Source organism: Choloepus didactylus, chromosome 3 (genome assembly GCF_015220235.1).
Source record: "Choloepus didactylus isolate mChoDid1 chromosome 3, mChoDid1.pri, whole genome shotgun sequence".
NCBI lineage: Eukaryota > Metazoa > Chordata > Mammalia > Pilosa > Megalonychidae > Choloepus > Choloepus didactylus.
This window is the reverse complement of record NC_051309.1, coordinates 181,399,670-181,420,057: the sequence shown is the minus strand read 5'-3', so window position 1 is coordinate 181,420,057 and position 20,388 is coordinate 181,399,670. Positions and strand designations below refer to the sequence as shown.

The window sequence follows — 20,388 nt, the reverse complement described above, 5'->3', positions numbered from 1 at the left end:
TTTTTGTTTTTTCATCAGCCACCACCTAACTGCCGGGAGAGACCTCAGGGCTCCTTTCCTGCTTTGCTCCATGTTTAAACTGTGCTTGTAGCTTGTGTTCAGTAGTCCAAATTCATTAATTAAAACCACAATTGTAGCTTGGTGAGTAACTACCCCTTGCTCCTGGCAGAGGCCACTTCTTATTCCTGCAGGGAAGTGCCCCAACTCAGTAGAAGAGAGAGCCCAGTCCCCAGTGAGCTTTAGTTTGTGCTTGTGGTGTCTTACCTTAACTAATGAGATTTCCATTCATGTTTGTAGCTGGAAGGCAAAGCTAAGCACCCCTTTCCTCTGTTTTGCTATGTTGTAGTAGCATTCCTTTCCCTTGTATTTCAGTACCTTTTGTGTTTCCCTGAAATAAAACATTTTCCAATTTGGAAAAAAAAAAAAAAAACAGAAGGAAAAAAACTGCCCTCTGCCGTTTGGGGATTTACTTAGAATTCTGCGCTTGTGGTCTCAGTCCTTTCACCCATTCCAGACTGTTGTATGATGTGTGTCCAGTCACGGATGTCCCCCAAACAGTTGTTCCAGACTATTTACTAGCTGTCCTGGCTATTTACTAGTTGCTTTAGAGTACTAACTAAATTCTACACCCTCTCTACCACTGCCATCTTGCCAAGCATACTAATGTATGTATCTGACTTTTCATTTCATTATTTAATGTACAATACTAATTAAAGAACAGAAAACACTATACAACAGGTTTGAATTTTTTTAATAGATGAGTAGAAGACAGACAGATTAGATAGATAGATACATACATACATACATAGATACATAGATACATAGATAGAGCTTTATCTTTGAAATGATATTGTATCAGTTTTCCTTTTGTCAAGTTGAACAACATCAGGACATTAGAACTATGTGCAAATCCTCAGATTAAAAGATTAAGATGTCTTATTTCTGTCGTTCCTACAAACCGAATGATCTTCTCCAGAGGAAAATGATAAAATACTTAAACCCCCAGGGTAAAAGAATTCCAGTTTCTTACCAATATATTGCTCACTTTATGTCATGCTGTCTTCACACTGTGAAGAAGATGAATTTCGAATCAGATGGCTTAAAAGGATGATCCATTTAAATGCAATTAGGAGCCTTCAGGTATGGCATGGAATTTTCATCTTTTTGAAACAAAGATTTGTAAGGCTTGTAGATAAATTTTCTGTTCTTATTTCACAATAATAAAATGAAGGATCTAGATCATTGCTTATTTTATTATCCTAATTATTGAGACAACTGGCAATTTTCTTCTTTTAATGGATAGACGCATATAACTCCCTCTATAATAAAATGTAACTGTACGCTTTAGTATTACTAAGATATTTTCTCAATATTTGGATAGAGTAATTTAGTAGAATTATATAGTTCATATTTAGCTAAATTAATGCAATCTTATGCATATTAAAATTACAATTTTCAAACAAAGATATTATGTGAGGATGTATTACAATAAAATTGCTTTGTGCTTTTCTTCGGAAATTACCCAGTTAGATCTGCTAGGCACCAAATTTTGGATAGCACTTAGTCTTTAAGAACTATATTGCTCCAAGTAGAGGGAATTATACTAGCAATGGCAATTTGGGGGTCATTAACAAGTAGGTTGCGTCTCAACGGTGAATGGAATATTGCTGTTTGGTGTTTTAAAAAAAAATTTATTCCTTAATTTCCAAATATAACCATAAAGGGCATTCAGAGCACATTTAACTAGCAATCTGAGCTATCAGAACCTTAGTGAAAAATGAAATAACCCCACCAACACACACAAACAAAACACAATAGCAATCAGGTTAGACATCAATGCAGTGTAAAAAAGAAAACAGAAAATTTTACATTTCTCAAAGAGCATACATGAGATATATATTTAGTCAGTTACAGCATAAGCATTATCCCCAATTGAATTTTACCCAATGCCAGTTCAATAATATATAAAAGCCTTGAGTGTTTGAGTAATAGGTGCCTCAGAGCATCAAGAAGTAATAGCTAAAACCCAAAGTAAAAATATATAGATGAAAAGCAAGTAAATGAAAAAGCATATGTATCTGGGGTTATTTAATGTGGGAACAAATGATTTTATACACCACAACAGTCCTCAAACCATATGCTAGCCAAAAAAAAAAAAAAAAAAACAAAAAACAAAACTATTTTTTGGATGATTCCTTTGAATCATTAATAAGTGTTAAATTATTTTCAGCATATCATAGTTAAGGATATGTGATTATATGTAGCACTTTGTTTTTTCTTTTTTTATATTTCATATTTCATTTACACAGGTGATGCATGTTTATTTTAAGAAATATGACACATAAAGAATGTCACAGTATTTAGTCATGCACCCTCAAGTTTGATATTAATCAAAAAGGGAATGAATTGCAAACATACTCATTACTAGATAAAAGGAAGAAATGTCACTAAGCTGCATGAATCTTAGAAAAGGAGGAGACATTCTGCCCTATAAATGTCAAGTTAGGAAATTTTGCTCATATCAAATTAGTCATGGTGTTGACATCAATGATTGGAAACAGAATCTGGGTCAAAGTTTACTCTTGAGGGTGGCTTGTAAGTGACAAACAGATAAATTAAATCCATTGAACTATAGCTTTTGTGAGTTGTTCTCAGTGAAAAGCTTGGAATATTCATGATCTAAGGTTGATTTTAAAACTATGTTTTGACAGGAAATATACTTCTATTGTTTCTATTTTCCATAGAGATTTTGACTCAGAAACAGCATTCAAAGAGATATATTGTATCTGGTCAACAATAATTTGCATTAAAAGAAGCTTGAAATCTTGTCAATTAGTCACAAATTTATTTCCTGTATTTATTTGCTGAGTAAACTAATTTATTTACTTTGCCAAATAGATCTATCAATGCTTTAATCTTTAAATTGCCACAAATGCTGTATATTACATTCTACTTCCCACTGTTTATGGAGATACTTTGATTATTTCACTACTTCATATTCATAAAAAATAAAATATTTTTGTGGCTATATGATATCATTATCCTAGAACTCTCAAACTCACCAAATATTAGCTATTGCTCCAAAATTTCAAGACAAAACATGGGAAAACACCATTTTCCAAATTGATTTCAATTTGTATTTGTAGCATCAATGAAATCATATCTGAAAGTATATATTTAATTGAGGATCTCAAGGTAATTTTATTTCTAGTCCTTTTCTGTTACTCATCATCCTGAAGACCATTGTACCTGAATACTTGTGTACAAGAAAATTGTTCAAATAGCAAAATCATAGTCTTACTGTATTTTTATCATAACTTAGAGATTATTTTGAAAAATCCCTATATTATCGAGATGTTGACATTGAAGCCTGAAAATATTAAATAACTTGATCAAGGTGAAGTAGTGGTGGAACACAGGCCAATGACTTGAATCCAAATCAGATACTTTGACATTTCTTTCTGAAACATTATTACATCAGAGTTAATAAAATTGATCATTCACTGGGCATCTACTCTATATAAGAATTTCATTTCTTTTTGACATGAAAAATAAACTCTGTTATTTTGTGTCTAAAAATTGTTATATATCTGTGCTTGTCATTTTCAGAAATATTCTTTTGTGATGGTGTCTGAATTGTGGAGTAAGCTCTTCTCAAAATAGAGTGACAAAAATTATCAAAATATTAAGGATACTTCTCTTTCACACTATATTAACAAATATACAAAAAGATGGAACAGCATGTTAATACTGACAAGGGTGTTACAGTACACTGTAAAAGCTAGAAAGAAATATTTTTTTTTCAAATTGATATTTTTAAAGACTGATTATTGGTCAAAAAATTAAAGGAACTGTGAAAATGATACCCTAAACACCAGTAATCTTTCACCTACACTTTTCCAGTGACCTCCTACTCTTCTCCCAGCTTCCACACTTGTACCCATATAATCCAAAGGGCAAAAAGTGCTTTCTCTTTAAAGTATAAAGCAGATCGTGCCAGTTCCTGCTTTTAAACTTTTCTGTAATTCTCCATTGCATTCAAAATACAATTTGGAGTATGTTTGCTGTCATCTAATGCTTTCCATCGCTCATCTCTAGACAAGATACCCTAGCTGGTGAATCCCTAGATGCCGGCCTTCTGCCCAGTTTCTCCCAACAGTCCTTCTGTGCTGCAAAGCCTATAGCCTCATATCTCATCCACCTCTGTGTTCCCATCATTGAGACATCCTTCAGGCTCATCTGGATCCCAGGCAGCCTTATCCTTTTACCTACATGGCTATACTCTGAATTATCTTTCTCCAGTGCTGTTTCCCCACCTCCAAAGGCCAGTAGACAAGGTTAGACTAAGTAGATTTTCACCTGCAAATTGAATGTCCATTTTCCCTTCTTTCCTTCTGCTAGACATGTGTGCACATTCTTAAGATTGTCCTAAGGCTTTCAATGTTAACCTTGGGAGAGAAACCAACTCTCAATAAGGAAGTGACGGGCAGATATAACACAGTCAGGTTTCTCCACTGATCCAGAAAATGAGATTGGGAGGGAGGGCGTGGTTCAAAAGCATACAGGAAATCTCATATTAAGACCTCAGCTGCTCTGAATGGCATTGGAGAGTTTAATACATTTGTTTTCTATAGGCTGCTTTATTCATGTAATACTTGGGCATTTGACAACTTTGGTTAGTAAGGAACAGCTTCAACCAATATCTCAAATCCTGCTGGGTTAAAAGAAAGCTTCAAGAGAATAGGAGCCTCATCTGAATTTTTCAAACAAGAACCTAGTTCAATACCTGGAAAGTAAATAGGAAAAGTAAGCAATTCATGTTTACTCTTTGTTTGACTGGGTAAAGTCTGTTTTGGTTCTACAAACAATTTTACAAAGAAAATGCAAACAGTGAAAAGTCAGTGTCTTTCCTTCCTTACACTTATGTGAAAATACTTCAAAAACCTCATTTACTTCTGAATCCCCCTTGGCCTAACGCAGGAATGCATACATAGAAAGCAGTAAATATGTTAATATGTTTGGAATAAATTAATAAAAATTTCCAAAAATCTGGTGAAATTATTAATTTCTCAAGTCCAAACATCTCCCAGATTCCATACTTATTTAATTTTAACCCTAAATATCCATAACTTTAGTTGAAATTATTCTTAAACTCAAAGTATAGCAAACAAAAATTATCAAAGTAGGTTTCTTAAAACAAATAGATTTGTTATTAAAAAAAGTACATCTGAGAGAGAATTCAACTTGTAAATGGTTAAACTACTCTTCAAACCCTGCTGTTGAAGATTAAATCATTTTGATATTCAGTTTTCAGAAAATCTGCACATTTCCAAATACATCCTCTCTTCCATGCCTTTTAAATAAGTTATTTTACTTTTACTTGTAGTGAGTGGAAAATAGCAAGGAAAACCAAAACCAGATTAGCAAAATATGTGTTAAAGCTAGCATTAACCTGACAAATAAGAATTGTCAAAGATAAATCTTTACTTAAAGATTTTTAGTTAATCTACTGAGAGGGCATCCGATGCTGAAACTTAGTTAGGTCTCCGGCTTACTAAGGGCAACCCAACTTTGACAGTGTGTAGCTGGGACACAAACCCAGACCTGACCCTATCCGATGCACTCTGCTGCCTCCCATTATAGCATATTTGCTGCTGTAAAAATTGTCTTGGGGGAAGCAAAAGACAGAACAGCTATGTAAATTACATGGCCGTTATTCTTTTGTTTTCCAGCAGTTTTATATGAAATAGCACAATCACCACAACAATATAAATTTAAAGAACATTATTGATATTATTATTATGTGTTTATTATATTTGGGTTAAAGTGGCATTTTCATTTCCATGAATGAAATAAATTTTATTTCTTTATTAATATGACATGATTATTTAATTATTTTTACATGAATTGGATACAGCATGTGTCGTGACAATGTATTTATTCAGACGAAACTTCAACAATAAGAATAATGGTAAATAAATAATGTAATAATTATAATAGTAACTGCCATTTAAGGACTGACTAATTAGTACTGGCTGCTTTTTATATGGGATAATTAATCATCAAAACTATTCTGTGAGGTAAATATTACTATCAGCACTTTATTTCAAAACAAATTACCCAAGATGAATTGAAAGTCCTACTTCGCTGACTGTTGAATTGATGCCCCACACTAATGGCCTGCAATGCTGCTTTATTATACTTGCTGTTGATGGCATCTTTCATATTTAAATTATCGTTTTCTGCCTTTGTTTTTTAGGATTTGATACCAGTATTTTGCCAATTTGCAAGGATTCACTTGGCTGGATGTTTAACAGACTTGATACAAATTATGACCTGCTGCTGGACCAGTCAGAGCTCGGAAGCATTTACCTTGATAAGAATGAACAATGTATCAAGGCATTCTTCAATTCATGTGACACATACAAGGACAGTTTGATATCTAACAATGAATGGTGCTACTGCTTCCAGAGACAGCAAGGTAAAAGATGAGATACCTACCATGCAAATAGTTTGACCTGCCTGTTAAACTGTATCTCTTCCTTCATGATACAAAAATTGCAGTGCATTACACCCCATTCATGTTAGTAGACATTTTTCCAATTTGAATGTTTAGTACAAGAGCAAATAAGCAGCATGTTGAACAAAATAATTCTTCTAGAGATGCAAAACATTCTAAATAAAATGAAAATAGTAATTAATATCTTATATTAAAGGACTTTATTATAGTTTCCATTATGAACTGCACATTGAGATAAGAGCACATAGATATTAAAAGTAATCATTAAAATTAATTTATCTGTTTTGCCCATGGTGTAAAATCAGTGGATTTTTTATCACTGTACTGTGGTGTGTTAATGTTCTATTTTGTGATTTTATTAAATCAGCTGAATGAACCACAGCATTTACCATAAAGTTATTTTTACTCATTTGATTTTAAAATGACTTAGTCTTTCAAACTTCTCCAAATAACTTAGCTTTAAAATATATACACAGCAAGGAAAAGTGTTAATTCTCTAGGAGAGTTGAGGCAAGTTGAAGAGTTTGAAGGATATTAGTTTTTTATTCATCCTTCTTTGTTAGGAACTGTAAATCTTGTAAAATCGTGTCATGCTCACAGAATCAATTGACATGATAATTCAAATTAAGTATGTATAGGGAAATAGATCCAAAAAGTTCACATTACAATAAAGTTTTAACAAACTAGGAAGGCAATGATTTAGGTAATTTTGAGGCTAATTTAAAACAACAACTTCTGGAAATTAGTTTAATGTGATACACCTGCTATTAACACTGCATTTTTAAATTCTTGAAGTTAAGAGAAAGAGCAACCTACCTTAGACGCTATTAATGATTGCCAATGATTCATGTGGAAAATTAACACATTATATAGGGTATTTTACTTATTGATTACATTTTCATTTATTAGTAATTGCTTAGTAATTAAGGATGAAACGTTTATCCACAAATTGATAATGGTGAGCCAACAGCAGGGTGCATACAGTAGTTTAACCATATACAAACAACTTTAAACAAGGTTTAAAAAATAGATTTGATTTTAAACTAGGTTTAAAAAATAGATTTGCTCTATTAAAATATTTTAAATTGTACACAAACACACACAAACAGCCATTGTCAACTTTACCATTACACATGCGCTTTCTAGTAAGTGACTTACCCTAAAAAACTACATCCCAGTTTTAATATCTAGTATATATTTAAATAATTTAAAGAATAAAAAAGTAAAGAAGTAAATTCAAGTAAGCCACCATAAAAAGACTGGTAGTGAAGTAGTTTTCATTATGATAACAAATGTCATTTTTGTGATAGCAAATTCTAACATGAACATCTGAAAATATGCTGAATGACTCTGAATCTTTCACCTGCAGTAATAAATACTTTTATCTTTGAACCTTCCTGGATTTTGCAGCCATATTTGTAGGACTACTTAAAGGGTCCCAAAGCAAAATTTTACTTTGTATACTTTTCACATATTAAACAGCATTCTCCCAGTGTTAAAACCTTTACAGTCAGTGTAATTACAATTATATTGTTTCATTAATTGTAATACAGGTACCATACCAGTGCAAAACACTAATAATAGGGAAAACTTTTAGCGTAAGGGGCGATATATGGGAACTCTATTTTCTACATGATTTTTCTGTAAACCTATAACTTTTCTACTAAAATAAATAAATAAAAAAACAAACTAAAAAACTTTTAGTCAATGAAGCTATATTCTCAGATATCATTTAATTAGTGGAACAAATTATTTACTAAATAGTATCTGAACTGGTACAAAGGTTTATGCACTCCTCAAAAGCTTAGGAAAGTTCAGCTCATTATATTCATTACTGCAAAATTCTGGAAAAAGTTGCAAAACTTTTCAGGGTAACTGAGAAGGCTAGGGCTAGTGTTATGGTTCCACTTTGTTTTTGTTTTTATGTATTCTTTTAGTTCAACAAGTAATTTCATAAAAAAAGAATAGTCATTAAAAATATTTTCCAATGCTTTACCTCATGAAATAATGTGTTTTTTGTTTACTTAACAATACAAAATTTTAAAATTTATTATAATTGTAAGTAGAATAGGATAGAAGGTTATTTAATCCAGATTGACTTAAATCTGCAGTGTAAGACTACAGTTGTATAGTGGTGGAAAATATCTGGAAAATAAAACAATGGCATTTTTCAAAAATATATTTCAAAAATATAAAATTAAGATTATTTCAAAGGTTTAATAAATGAGACTAAGAATGTAAAATTTCACACAAGTGAAATATTCGTAGTTGTCTGATAAAAAAATTAACTCAAATACTAATTTGTTTCTATGATGAATTTTTCGAAATCATGGCAGTTAAGCAATACAAAATATATAAGATTGTGGTTTCTAGAATTCTTTATTCTAAGTAATCCTGAAAGTATAAGTAAGAGAAATATTAATTTTGGATTTTGGATACCTTGAATGTCAATAATATTGTACTTTCATAAATATGTGTCCTAAGCCTCCAGTCTAAAAAAATAAAATCAATTATTAGTTGTTTTTTCACTTAAACTCTGATTGTTTATAAACAGGGTAAGAGAAAGAAAATTAATATTTATTCACATCCATGTTGTCTTTCACAGACATAAAATCACTTATTGCTCAAAGAGCTCTGTGAACATATTATTCTCATTATATGGCTAAGGACTGAAACTTCTTGCTCTGAAATAACTAACTTACAGAATGAGTAAGTGAAGAAACTGGGATTTGAAACTGGAGTCCTTGACTTCTGTCTCCAAGTAATTTAATGTTATTTTTAGACTTTTCACTTAATTATGTAATGTCAGTCAGATATCACTCAGCAACTTGTTGGCAAGTCCTATTCATACAGATAATAACATCACCAGGTGTTGTTTCAATATATTCAATATCTAATGCTTTTTCTCAGGAAAAAAAAAAATGGATAGCATTTTTAGAGGTAATTTATGCATTTATTAGAGGCATCAGAGTGTGGGTCAAATGGGCTTAATAATTTTAAAAGGAAATGTTTTTTCTAGTGTATAAAAGACATTAAATAAGGAGAATTTTGTTCTTTGTTATTACGGATATTTGAAATTTCCAAAGATGAAATGAATCCAATGAACTTGTTTAGGTATTATCCATTTGTGAAAGTCTGTATGAGTAATAAAATATTGAGGAGAAAGTGAATAAGGACAGTGGTTTACTTAGAAGGAAGTTAGTGGGCTGCCCTGCTGTACAACACAGGGTGCCTTTCGGAATCTGTGCAGGTGAATGGCACCCCCTGGAGCCCTGCAGTACACAGTATGTGTGGCCATGTGCTACCAATTTAGGGATTAATTCAGTAACCTCCATAGTGTGCACTTTCTTTAGCTCTGACTCTGGGTTGTCTATATGCATTTGAAGGCTAATAAATATATAATCCCTAAAAATGACTAAGAGCAAGTATAGAAAAAATGCTTTTATATTTTAGTAACTACTGTAAATAGTATTTATTTTATTTACTCTTCCCAATAGTACTTTATTCAGTTCAGAATTCTGTGGGACAATAAAAGTGCATTGCTATTGTTGTATTGAACATTATCAGTTCCTAATATGGATAATGTATGATTGACCCCAATGTAGTTTTATATTTGAGTTTTGAAATCCAGAATACAAAACATATAAACAATGTTATTTTCAAAAATGTCTTGATTTAGCTAGTAAATTTCTTTTCACTTTTCTCATATTTAGTTTGGAATATTTGCTAATTTTCATGATTAAATTAAATCTTATATTTCATTAATTCATGATTCTCAAACAAATTTTAAGCATATAAAATCCAGGATTATCCAAAAATCAAACACTATTAGTAAACAGATTAGGGAGAATAAAAATCTTGTCAGATGTATCTGTACCTATACCCTTAGCTGAATATCCATAGTCTAATCATATCCAAACTTCTTGCCCTCGGTTGAGTTCCTAACTTCCTTCTCATCTGGATCAGATCTTTGCTATTGGGTTTATCTGATAGACAACCTCTCAATTAAGTGCTCTATGCATAACTAGCTAAGGACCAGACTAACAGAGCTGGCTCATAAATCAGATGAAGAAAATATTATGACTAGAACTGTCTAATCTGTCATGTTTTCTCTTGAAATCTTAAGATGTTCCCCAACACAGTGCTCTCAGTCTTGGCACTCATGTGTCAAAAACAGGCTTTTTCAGTGAGATTACCAATAGTCAGACTTAAAGGTACCCAGATTTTCAAGTAATCCAGCAGTGAACATGTAAGAAAAAATACTTCTATTCTGTGATAACTAGTCCATAGCACCTAAAAGAACTGTTTCCAATATAATATTGAGACTTCAGCTAGACTCTTTCCCCTTGGTTCTATGATGCCATGTCTGGAGGATGGTAAATTTTAAAAAGTCAATTTTATAAGTCCACGCTATCTAACTTGATTCCTATTCCTTTAGTACTTAGTACCAGATATGCCTAAGATTGTTAGGAAAAATAAAGGGGACAATTTGACCAATTTCAAAATGAAGTGTAACAATAAGATTCATACTGTTCAAACAAATGAATTTTTCATCCCTTTTTGACACTATAAGAGGAAACATTTTTGGCATCAGATAGTAAACTATAAAATATATTTTAAGCACCTTGTCTCATTCCATCATTTTACTTTGCTACTTAGATGGACATTTAATAATTGAATATTGTGAAGTTGGCAAATGAAATGATTTAAAAATCATTTGCATTAATTATACCTTGCTTTTCCCTAAAAAGATGTAGTAAAGAAGAATAGGTACTGGTTTATTGTTTTGCTGTTTCAGTGCTTTATGATGCAGTTTTCATGTAACAAGCATTAATGGCATTTTTTTTTTAGAATTTGAGTATAAAATACATGGAATTGTCTCCTGATAAGAATAATATTAGTAATTATATAACCCAAAATATATTTTTGATTTAGAATTGCATAATTCTTTCCAAATAAGTATTTCCTTACTTTTTAAAATGCAATCATTTCATGCTTTAAATGACTGAGTTTTAAAAAGTAAGGAAATACTTATTTCCAAATTAGTTAAAGTGTCTTAAGTATATTTTTTAAATGATGGCTTATCAGACATTATCATATGTTATATCATGTTTCCTAATTGTATATTGACTTGAGGCACCTGGATGAAAGGGTCAAGATTTGTAGACATTATACAGTATTAAAAAATATAATGGTATCAGTGATATAACTTGAAGGAAGCATTAATCTTTTCATAGATTTTTTTTTTTGTAATTCAAAGTTATTTTTCTATATCCCAGAAATTATTTTAAATTAGGGGAAAACAATCAGTTTCTTTGGCACCAGTCAGTCATTTGGATTTACATTACTGATTTGCTAGACCTTCCTTTTAAAAGTAAAGAATAATAAATATTATGCATTATGAGTATTTTATAAGATCCTTTTTTTCCCATTGATTCAGTCATTCTGAGGAAAACCAAAATGATCTAATATTAATAATGATTAGTAAATCAACTATATATGTATATATATGTAGGTAGATGTATGTATCTTCATTAGTGGACCAGTTAATATTTGTCTCCTAAAGTCAAGTAAAGGCTAACTGAAGTTTGATAACATAGAAAGTATACTTTCTTTGTTTAACCACAATCCTTGAAAGTACATTTTTAATGTCATTGCAGACCCACCTTGCCAGACGGAGCTCAGCAATATTCAGAAGAGGCACGGGGTAGCAAAACTCCTAGGTGAGTAATAGATCATTTTTCTGAAGGCTTTATTGCTTACATAAATAACCCAAGGGAAACAGCAACATAAAATCAATATTAATCCAGCAAAGATAGACTGCACTAAATTTCAGCAACAAAATTTATGAAGTTTTTGAAAGCCATTAAACTTACTTTTATTACATTACCCATTGAAAGATATTATGTCTGTTTTATTACCCTAATATAATTTTCATTTTGAAAGTCATTAAGTAAAAAAGAGATTTAAACATTGCTTAAGTTAAAGCATCAGCAAAAACTTCAATTCTAATTCTATCGTTAACAATTCAAGAATTGATGGGAAAAAATATATTTGATATCAAGAGCAAATTCTTGTAGAGATGGGATGAAAGCCTGCCCTGAGTTTCTCAAGAAAATCTGAAGACTGTTTATTGTTTTTATCAGGACTTTTAACTAACTTACTTTGAGCAAGTAAATATATGTATTGATAGATAGAGAGTTAGATGGGAAATAGATAATTCTAAATTTCTTCTAAAGCTTGAAATGTTTGACTGTTTGATTATCAACATATTATTAAAATATTATATGTGATTATTTTTGTATTCTTGTAAATATATAAATTTCAAATAAACTTTTTATTTTAAGTTCATAGAAAAGTTGCAAAGACAGCACATAGTTTCCATATATATTCAACCCAGCTTCCCCTAAAGTTAATATCTTACCATATACCAAATAAACATGATACATTTGTCAAAACTAAGAAATTAAACTTACTAAAATGTTGTTAACTAAATTATGGACTTTATTTGCATTTCATTAATTTTCCCATTGATGTCCTTTTTTCAAATTCAGGATCCATTCCAGGATACCACATATGCAGTGTTTTTCCTATATATTAACTTACTATGTATTTCAAGGCACATAATTTTACAAATTTCTGGATCCTATTAATCATATTATATTGTGATGTGCAAAGTTTGCAATTACAATGTTGTATGTTTCAATGAGAATATTATTTCTATACCTTTAGATTCCTTAGTTCAGTCCCCATTGTACAAAATTAAAAGCCTAATGGTTTGAAATAAAACATTTTTAGATGCAAAAAAATTACAATACAAGCTACAGTGTGTCATGTTTTGGCTTAACTCTGTTTTAAGATGCATGAGGTATTGCAGCTGACAAATGGAAATAATGCATTCTTAGGAAGTTTTTTTTGTCTCCACAAATTCAAGGTTAGCCCTACGCAAAGAGAAGAGCCATTCAAATTTAGCTGAAAAATATTGTAGATTCTATCAAAGTCTATTAATGACAAAATCTATTCAATTTAGACTTTCATTATTTGAAGTTACACAGAAAAAAAAATAATGCTTATTTGGGAAGCGTCGCCTTTATTCTTCTTATGTAGTATAAATGGAATTATTGTTATAAAGTACCAAATCCCTAACTATTGCGTCTTATTTGGTTGGGATAACAGTTCTTATCTGTAAATAGAGCAGTTGTTATATACCATGTGTTCCAGTTTTCTGGGTCAGTCCTGATTGTTGCCCGTAGACCTAGCATAATGAACAGTGCTCTCTTTTACATTCAAAGTGCACTAGTTTAAAGGATAAATTATATGGTCCCACACATCATGTGTCATAATATTTTTATGTCAAAAATATCAAAATGTGGCAATTGTTTTGAGACATAGAGGTAAGAAAGTTGAAATTATTTTAGCTGGCCTTAAATCCACAAAAGCTGTTCTCCAGTTTTTCATATTGGTAATATTGCGTCTATCTCACTGAAATCATTCAAATGAATTACAATTTTAAACTAAATTGATTACTTATGTATCACAATTTTCAAACTTTTTAAGGGTGAGATAATGATCCCCTGTGGTTGCAAGATTAAATGGATGCTCTTCATATTTTATTCATGTATTCAATCACTCTTTCAATGAATAACTATAATGTATCTGGTCACTAGGACAAAATGGCCAGGAAAGACAAAATTTCTTCATCTTCTAGCTTACATTCTAGTGGCACAGTGTTTGTTGAAGAGTGTGAATTCACTTCTAAATTAGTAAACATTTATAGTTAGCAATGTGCCAGGTACTTTGCTAGATAACATAAATCTAAAAATAAATGTCTGTCTTTCTGAATAAACTATGGGGTTTAGGAGATTTTGTTTGTACAACAATCAAAACCAAGAGACACAAATTATATCTCCCTAAACATAGAGAATATTACAGTTTAGTGATGGAAGCAAGCAAGGACAAATTAGGCACACACATACATGCACACTCATGCACACACATTGCACATGTTTATATATATAATGGAAGAAGTGCATTGGGGAGCCTCCAGCTTAACAGAAGCCTTCATTCTGGACGTCCTATTTAAGTCGTCTTAAAATGGAAGCAGGAAGGAAACAGAAGTACTCCGTTGAGATAAAAGATGTGTAAAGACACAAAGCATCACTGATTTTGGGGTAAACAGGTAGTTAGATGTGGCAAGAATTGGAATATCTGAATGAAAAATTTTAGAAATGAAGCTAAAGTCAGTAGTGACCCTACAATGAAGGGTCTGGTATGCCATGCTAACTGGTCTGGATGACCTAATATGGGCATGATATTAATAAATTTCTAATGCTGTATGAAACCTCCAAAAACTATACCGTTTTCAGAGTGGAAAATAGTAAGAGAGATTCATTTACTTACTAAAGGAAAAGAATACATGAGCAGTAAGCAGTTCATTATGACAATGGCCAGCTCCCTGACAGCAGTGACCTTACTTCTTCTGTTCTGCATGTATTACTAATACATTACCTGGAATGTCGTACGCACTCAAAATGCATATGTCCTGAATGACTTAATGCATAATTGATACTTATCAAAAAAGGAGCACAATTTAGTCATAACATATATCCACATATGTTTGTGTGTGTTTCACAGGACAGTATATCCCACTGTGTGATGAGGATGGTTACTACAAAGCAACACAATGCCATGGCAGTGTAGGGCAGTGCTGGTGCGTTGACAGATATGGAAATGAAGTCACTGGATCCAGGAAAAATGGGGTTGCAAATTGTGGTAAGGAGAATGGTTACTTATTTAATAATTTCCAGAGCACAGGATTGAGTACTTCCAGATTCCCTTCCTTGGTTCAAGCATTTATTGAGGACCTGCTCTATGCAAAGACTGTACAATATACTTGGGGGTAGAATGACAAGAAAAGACTTGCTGCAAGCATACTAAAAACTTGTATAGCTAGTAAATGGAATTGTCTGGTTTAGATATTGTAAGGGAGAATAATTACAGGGCAGATTCTTTTCCTACACAGAAAGGATGTTAAATATGTCCTATCTTCCTTCCCCTTGGGTAAGGCGACCTTTATCACCATTCTACTCCAACTCAGCTAAGCTAGCATGTGTCATGTCCCCATGACAGCCCATTTGGCTATATACCTCTGGAAAAGGTAAATTAGGGAACACACAAGTTTGCCATCAAAACAAAAGCAATCGTTTTTAAAGTAAAGGCCCATAATTTGCAGCTATGTTTTATTTCCTTACAATGTAGTTTCTTAATTGTTGATGGGTAATTATACTCAATATTCTAACTTTTTTGTGGGCATTTTTATGCATAAACCTAAAAATATGGCAATAAACTTGAACATCACAGCCATGCATTTTAAAGTTTTAAATGTGGGATCTTGTTTTGCTTCATTAAATACTTTCCTACAATGCAAGTTTCAAATCAGTATTTTTGTTTGTGCTAAGCAGAGGTTTCATGACAAAAGCCACTTAGCTTTACATGTACACACACATACACCAGGAATTAATGTATTGTGTTTCAACTAATAAAAAACAACAAAATATGAAAATATACCTAGTCTTGAATTTTAGAAAATGTTTAGATGTCTCCTTCATGCATTTTGTAGACTAAGATTGTTTAGAAAAAGATAAATGGTTTAAATGTAAATAACCTCATTTAAATGCTTAAATACCTGTTCTGCAATTATCTATTTCATAACATTTTTAACGGCTTGGTTTGGATGTTCTTACCCAGCCAATGCCATTGAATTTAAGTAGGAAGAATTCATGTCCAATAGCTACCAAACATAACTTTAACATGTAGAGAAAAAGTCTTTGTAATATATAGTTTAAACTACCTGCATTATTACCTACTTAAGTTATCAGTGATACCAAAGATGGATAAAGTATTCTAATTTTTAAGTTGTAAATGAAAATTACATGGAAATGAATTTAATAAGTAAATAGGAAAATTGTTTTGAAAATATAAACTTCCTGAGTTTTCTTAGCATGCTGTAATTATTTTTTTTAAATACATGAAATTGGAGAATAGAAATAATATTTTCATTACATAAGATGTGAATTTCGGTGTGGTATATGAGAGTAATAACTTTTATAAACATTGAATTGCATTAATGCAATTTGTTTTGATTAGCTACCAAAGAATTACAAGACAAAAATATTAAAAAGAGTCAAAAATAAACTCATACTAACATTAGAGGGGTTAAAAAAGGAAACACAAGCTAAGATATATATGCATTATTCCCCTCATAAATACTAGTGGCTATTTCTTAAATATTAAAAAATATTGTCTAATTGTATTTGTTTTCTATTGCTACTGTAAAAGATTACCACAAACTTTGTGGCTTAAACACACAAATTTATTATTTTGCAGTTCTGTATGTCAGAAGTCTGACACAGTTATTGCTGAGCTAAAAAAGCAAGGTTATTGTCAGTGCTGCATTTCTTTCTGGAGGTTGTGGAGGAGAAACCATTTCTTCACTTTTTCCACCTTCTAGGGGCCACCCACTTTCTTTGACTCATGTCCCCTTTTCTTCCCCTTCCAAGCCAGTGATGTTGCATTTTCTCTAACCATTCTTTCATAGTCGTATCTCACTCTGACTCTGAAAAAGGTTTATGATATTAAGGACAGATTATATTGTGATTATATTGAGACAATCCAGGATGATCTCATTTGAATGCCCTTAATTTACTCATATTTGCAAAGTCCCCTTTTCTTTGCAATGTAAGAAAATCATAGATTCTGGGGATTAGCAAGTGAACATCTTTGTGAAGAGGGGCAATTATACCGCCTACCTTTGGTAGTAGGATTTTTAAATCCTTTGTATGTTTCAAAGAATGACATAGAGTTCTATAAAAACTGGACTGGGCTCAATGAGACAGGACCAATACCTTACATATCATACCTCAGTAACGATTCAGCTTTTTAGCACCCACCTTTTAACAAATGACAGTTTTAACATGTGATAAAGTTTTCATGTTAATGGAACTTTCCTTATATTTATTAAGTAAGCTCATTTTCTATGTCTCAATAATCATCTTCTACTTCAATCAAATAAAGATAATGTTTGTTTTTTTAAGCTATTGATTTCGAGATCTCTGGAGATTTTGCAAGTGGAGATTTCCATGAATGGACTGATGATGAGGATGAGGAGGATGATATTATGAATGATGAAGATGAAATTGAAGATGATGATGAAGATGAAGGAGATGATGATGATGATGATGACCATGATGGATATATTTGATTGATAAGAGCTGAGATCAATAAATTTTAAATTTCTAATATTTACAAAGTGGTAACCTATTGAGGATTAACTTCTTGACCCCAAACACAATGATTTTTAACCTCATATGTATTTTGTATTATTATTTCAGATACTCAGCTAAAGTCATAGAACTTTATGTTTAAATAATAATCATTTACTTTGAGTTTTTATAATGCCTTAGAGAAAAACAACAACACATATGGAGCCTAGCCAAAAGAAAGAAAGTTATGAAGAACTACTGAACTAAACTAACAAATTTTCATAAGAACAAACATTTTAAATCTCCCACAAACAAAACGGTGACCAGTGTTTGGGATCATATGTGTTACTTTTCTGAGAAATAATCTAAGTTAAATATACATTAACTTATTGGTAGCCTGAGCCCCAGAGATTTTATAAAATTATACACAACCTTAATTACAATTCCAGAGTAACATTTCCCAAACCTAGAGTGAGTCAGAGGTGAATGAGGGTGATACCACATAGTAAGAAAAACAAAGTGACTATTGCAGAGTTTGCTATTGTGTGTTTACATTAATAATGATGTATTTAACAATGAAATTATTCTGGATATGATAGGATATTTTACAAAAGGCAAATATGGAAAACCATGGATTCTGAAAGCTAAAAAACTTAGTTGTCCTTTCTGATTTTTATTTTACTTTGGATGGCAGTCTTATTTAGATTTTTTAATATTCTTAAGCAGCATGATTTCTTTACCTTTCTAAGTTTCTTTATCCTTCTGACCAGCAACTTAGTATGCAGAATAGAAAGTAAGAAGACAAAGGGAAAGATTCAGTTACACCATGCTTTCACAAAAACAGTGTCACTTGCCCCAAGCTCAAATTCAAAAATCTTAATTCTCATTTTATTTCTGATTTTAGATAAAACTTTGCATTTATTCTTAGAATTATGCCATTTTTGTTACTAGTTCTGAAACTTAGAGAAAGTATTGTATGGTGCCTTGCAAAATAGAGATAGAAAGGTTTTAGCATGCATACCAATATAGGATATTAGGCAATATATAAGCACACCTGATTACCAAATTAATGCCAGTATAGGTACTGCTGCTGGAATGAAGAAAATGGAATATGTTTCTTTCTATTTTTTCTGTTGTTACATAATTGCCATGTGGAATTGTTTATGATTGTGTAGAGTAGCATTTAAGATTTAACTGTAGTAAAAATTACTTTAATTGCTGTATTTAAGTTAGCATGTTAATTACTTGTGTAGACATTTTGGCACACCATCATTTTTAAGTATATCAAACCAATGATTTTGTGCCCATAATAAATATGGAAAATCCAGTTGAATATTACATAACAGTACCTTTAATTTCAACAGTGGATCAACTGGTTTCCTGATACAGAATTCATTGAAAGCAAAATTGGTGGATTCTTTCCATTTGATTTGTAAAAACTAAATAAAAACTTTAATGTGGCCCTTATGTAATATTTAAAGTATAACACATTTTCTTTTTTACTGTTTATGTAAAGTTTACAAAATAAAGAATCTTATAATCAAACTAAAGTATTTGTTAATGGATTTCTGGGGTATAGATAGTAGGACAAAGGGCTCTTAATCCATTTCCTGATATTTTAAATGAATACATCACAATCTAACTGGGAAGGTTTTTTGAAAATATCAGATTTCAAATTCAGAGTTCTTGGCACCTCAGATTTTTTTTTAAGTATGCTAAAATGCTTTTCTTTATTGGTTTCTTTGGTTTTGCTTTATTTCTCGTAATATTGCAAAGTAGACTATTTTTTCCTTTTTTGAGGTGGCATTTTTGTAGTATCATATCAAACATCTTAGCTAAATTTCTGTAACAGTATTTTTGAAGTGATAGGAAAACCTCATCTATTTACCAAATTGTAGGAATCACAAAGTATAACTTGTGGCTTGATAGACAAAAGACAAAAATAAAATTCAATATAGACATTTAGCAAATGAACATAAAGAACAAATGCAGTGGTCTTGAAATTAAGCTAATTTTTAAAGAGGTGTCCTCTTCCAAATTCCTGGGAAAGCAACCAATTCAACAGCAAATACAAAATTAAAGCATTTACATTATTAAACTTTATAAAAATTATACATTTGGGTATAATATGTAATTGTGTGTTTACAAAAATTCTATTTGTGATGTATGTTAAATCTCTTGATAAATATTTAATTGATTTTGTATATTTTGATTCAGTATAACTATACTTGTTTATATTTTCAAAAATATAAATATTGAGCACCTACTATAAGACAGGCACTATTCTGTCCAGAATTCAGCAGTTTAAAAATAATCATGGGGTTAATATTCTAGTGTGGAAGACGGGCAATGAGATAACTACAATATGTAGGATGCTAGATAATTATAAATTCAAAGGAAAAATAATGCAGAGAAGGGAAATAATAGGTATTGTGGGGGAGGTTGCCAAGATGGTGCCATTTGAGGAAAACTCTCATTGAAGTGAGGCAGCGGTCATGAAGCTTTCTGGAGAAAGAGCTTTCAGGGAAGAAGGAGGTGACAGCATCGCTGTGACGTGAAAGCAAGCTTGCACATTAGCGGACCATTTGAGAGGCACTAACTGAATGA

The 20,388-nt window shown here is 31.5% G+C and overlaps 1 protein-coding gene across 3 annotated transcripts in view; it reads left to right on the top strand.

Annotated features, from left to right (window-relative positions):
* SPOCK3 (SPARC (osteonectin), cwcv and kazal like domains proteoglycan 3) overlaps positions 1-19,326 on the top strand; it is a 505,924-nt gene extending 486,598 nt beyond the window's left edge. For all 3 annotated transcript variants that reach the window (XM_037830971.1, XM_037830972.1, XM_037830970.1), the window contains 4 exons: positions 6,260-6,481; positions 12,181-12,243; positions 15,155-15,292; positions 17,614-19,326. In XM_037830971.1, coding sequence (XP_037686899.1) covers positions 6,260-6,481; positions 12,181-12,243; positions 15,155-15,292; positions 17,614-17,780 — 590 coding nt within the window. In that variant the 3' untranslated portion in view covers positions 17,781-19,326. The remainder of the gene's footprint in view (positions 1-6,259; positions 6,482-12,180; positions 12,244-15,154; positions 15,293-17,613) is intronic.
* Positions 19,327-20,388: the final 1,062 nt, after the last annotated feature.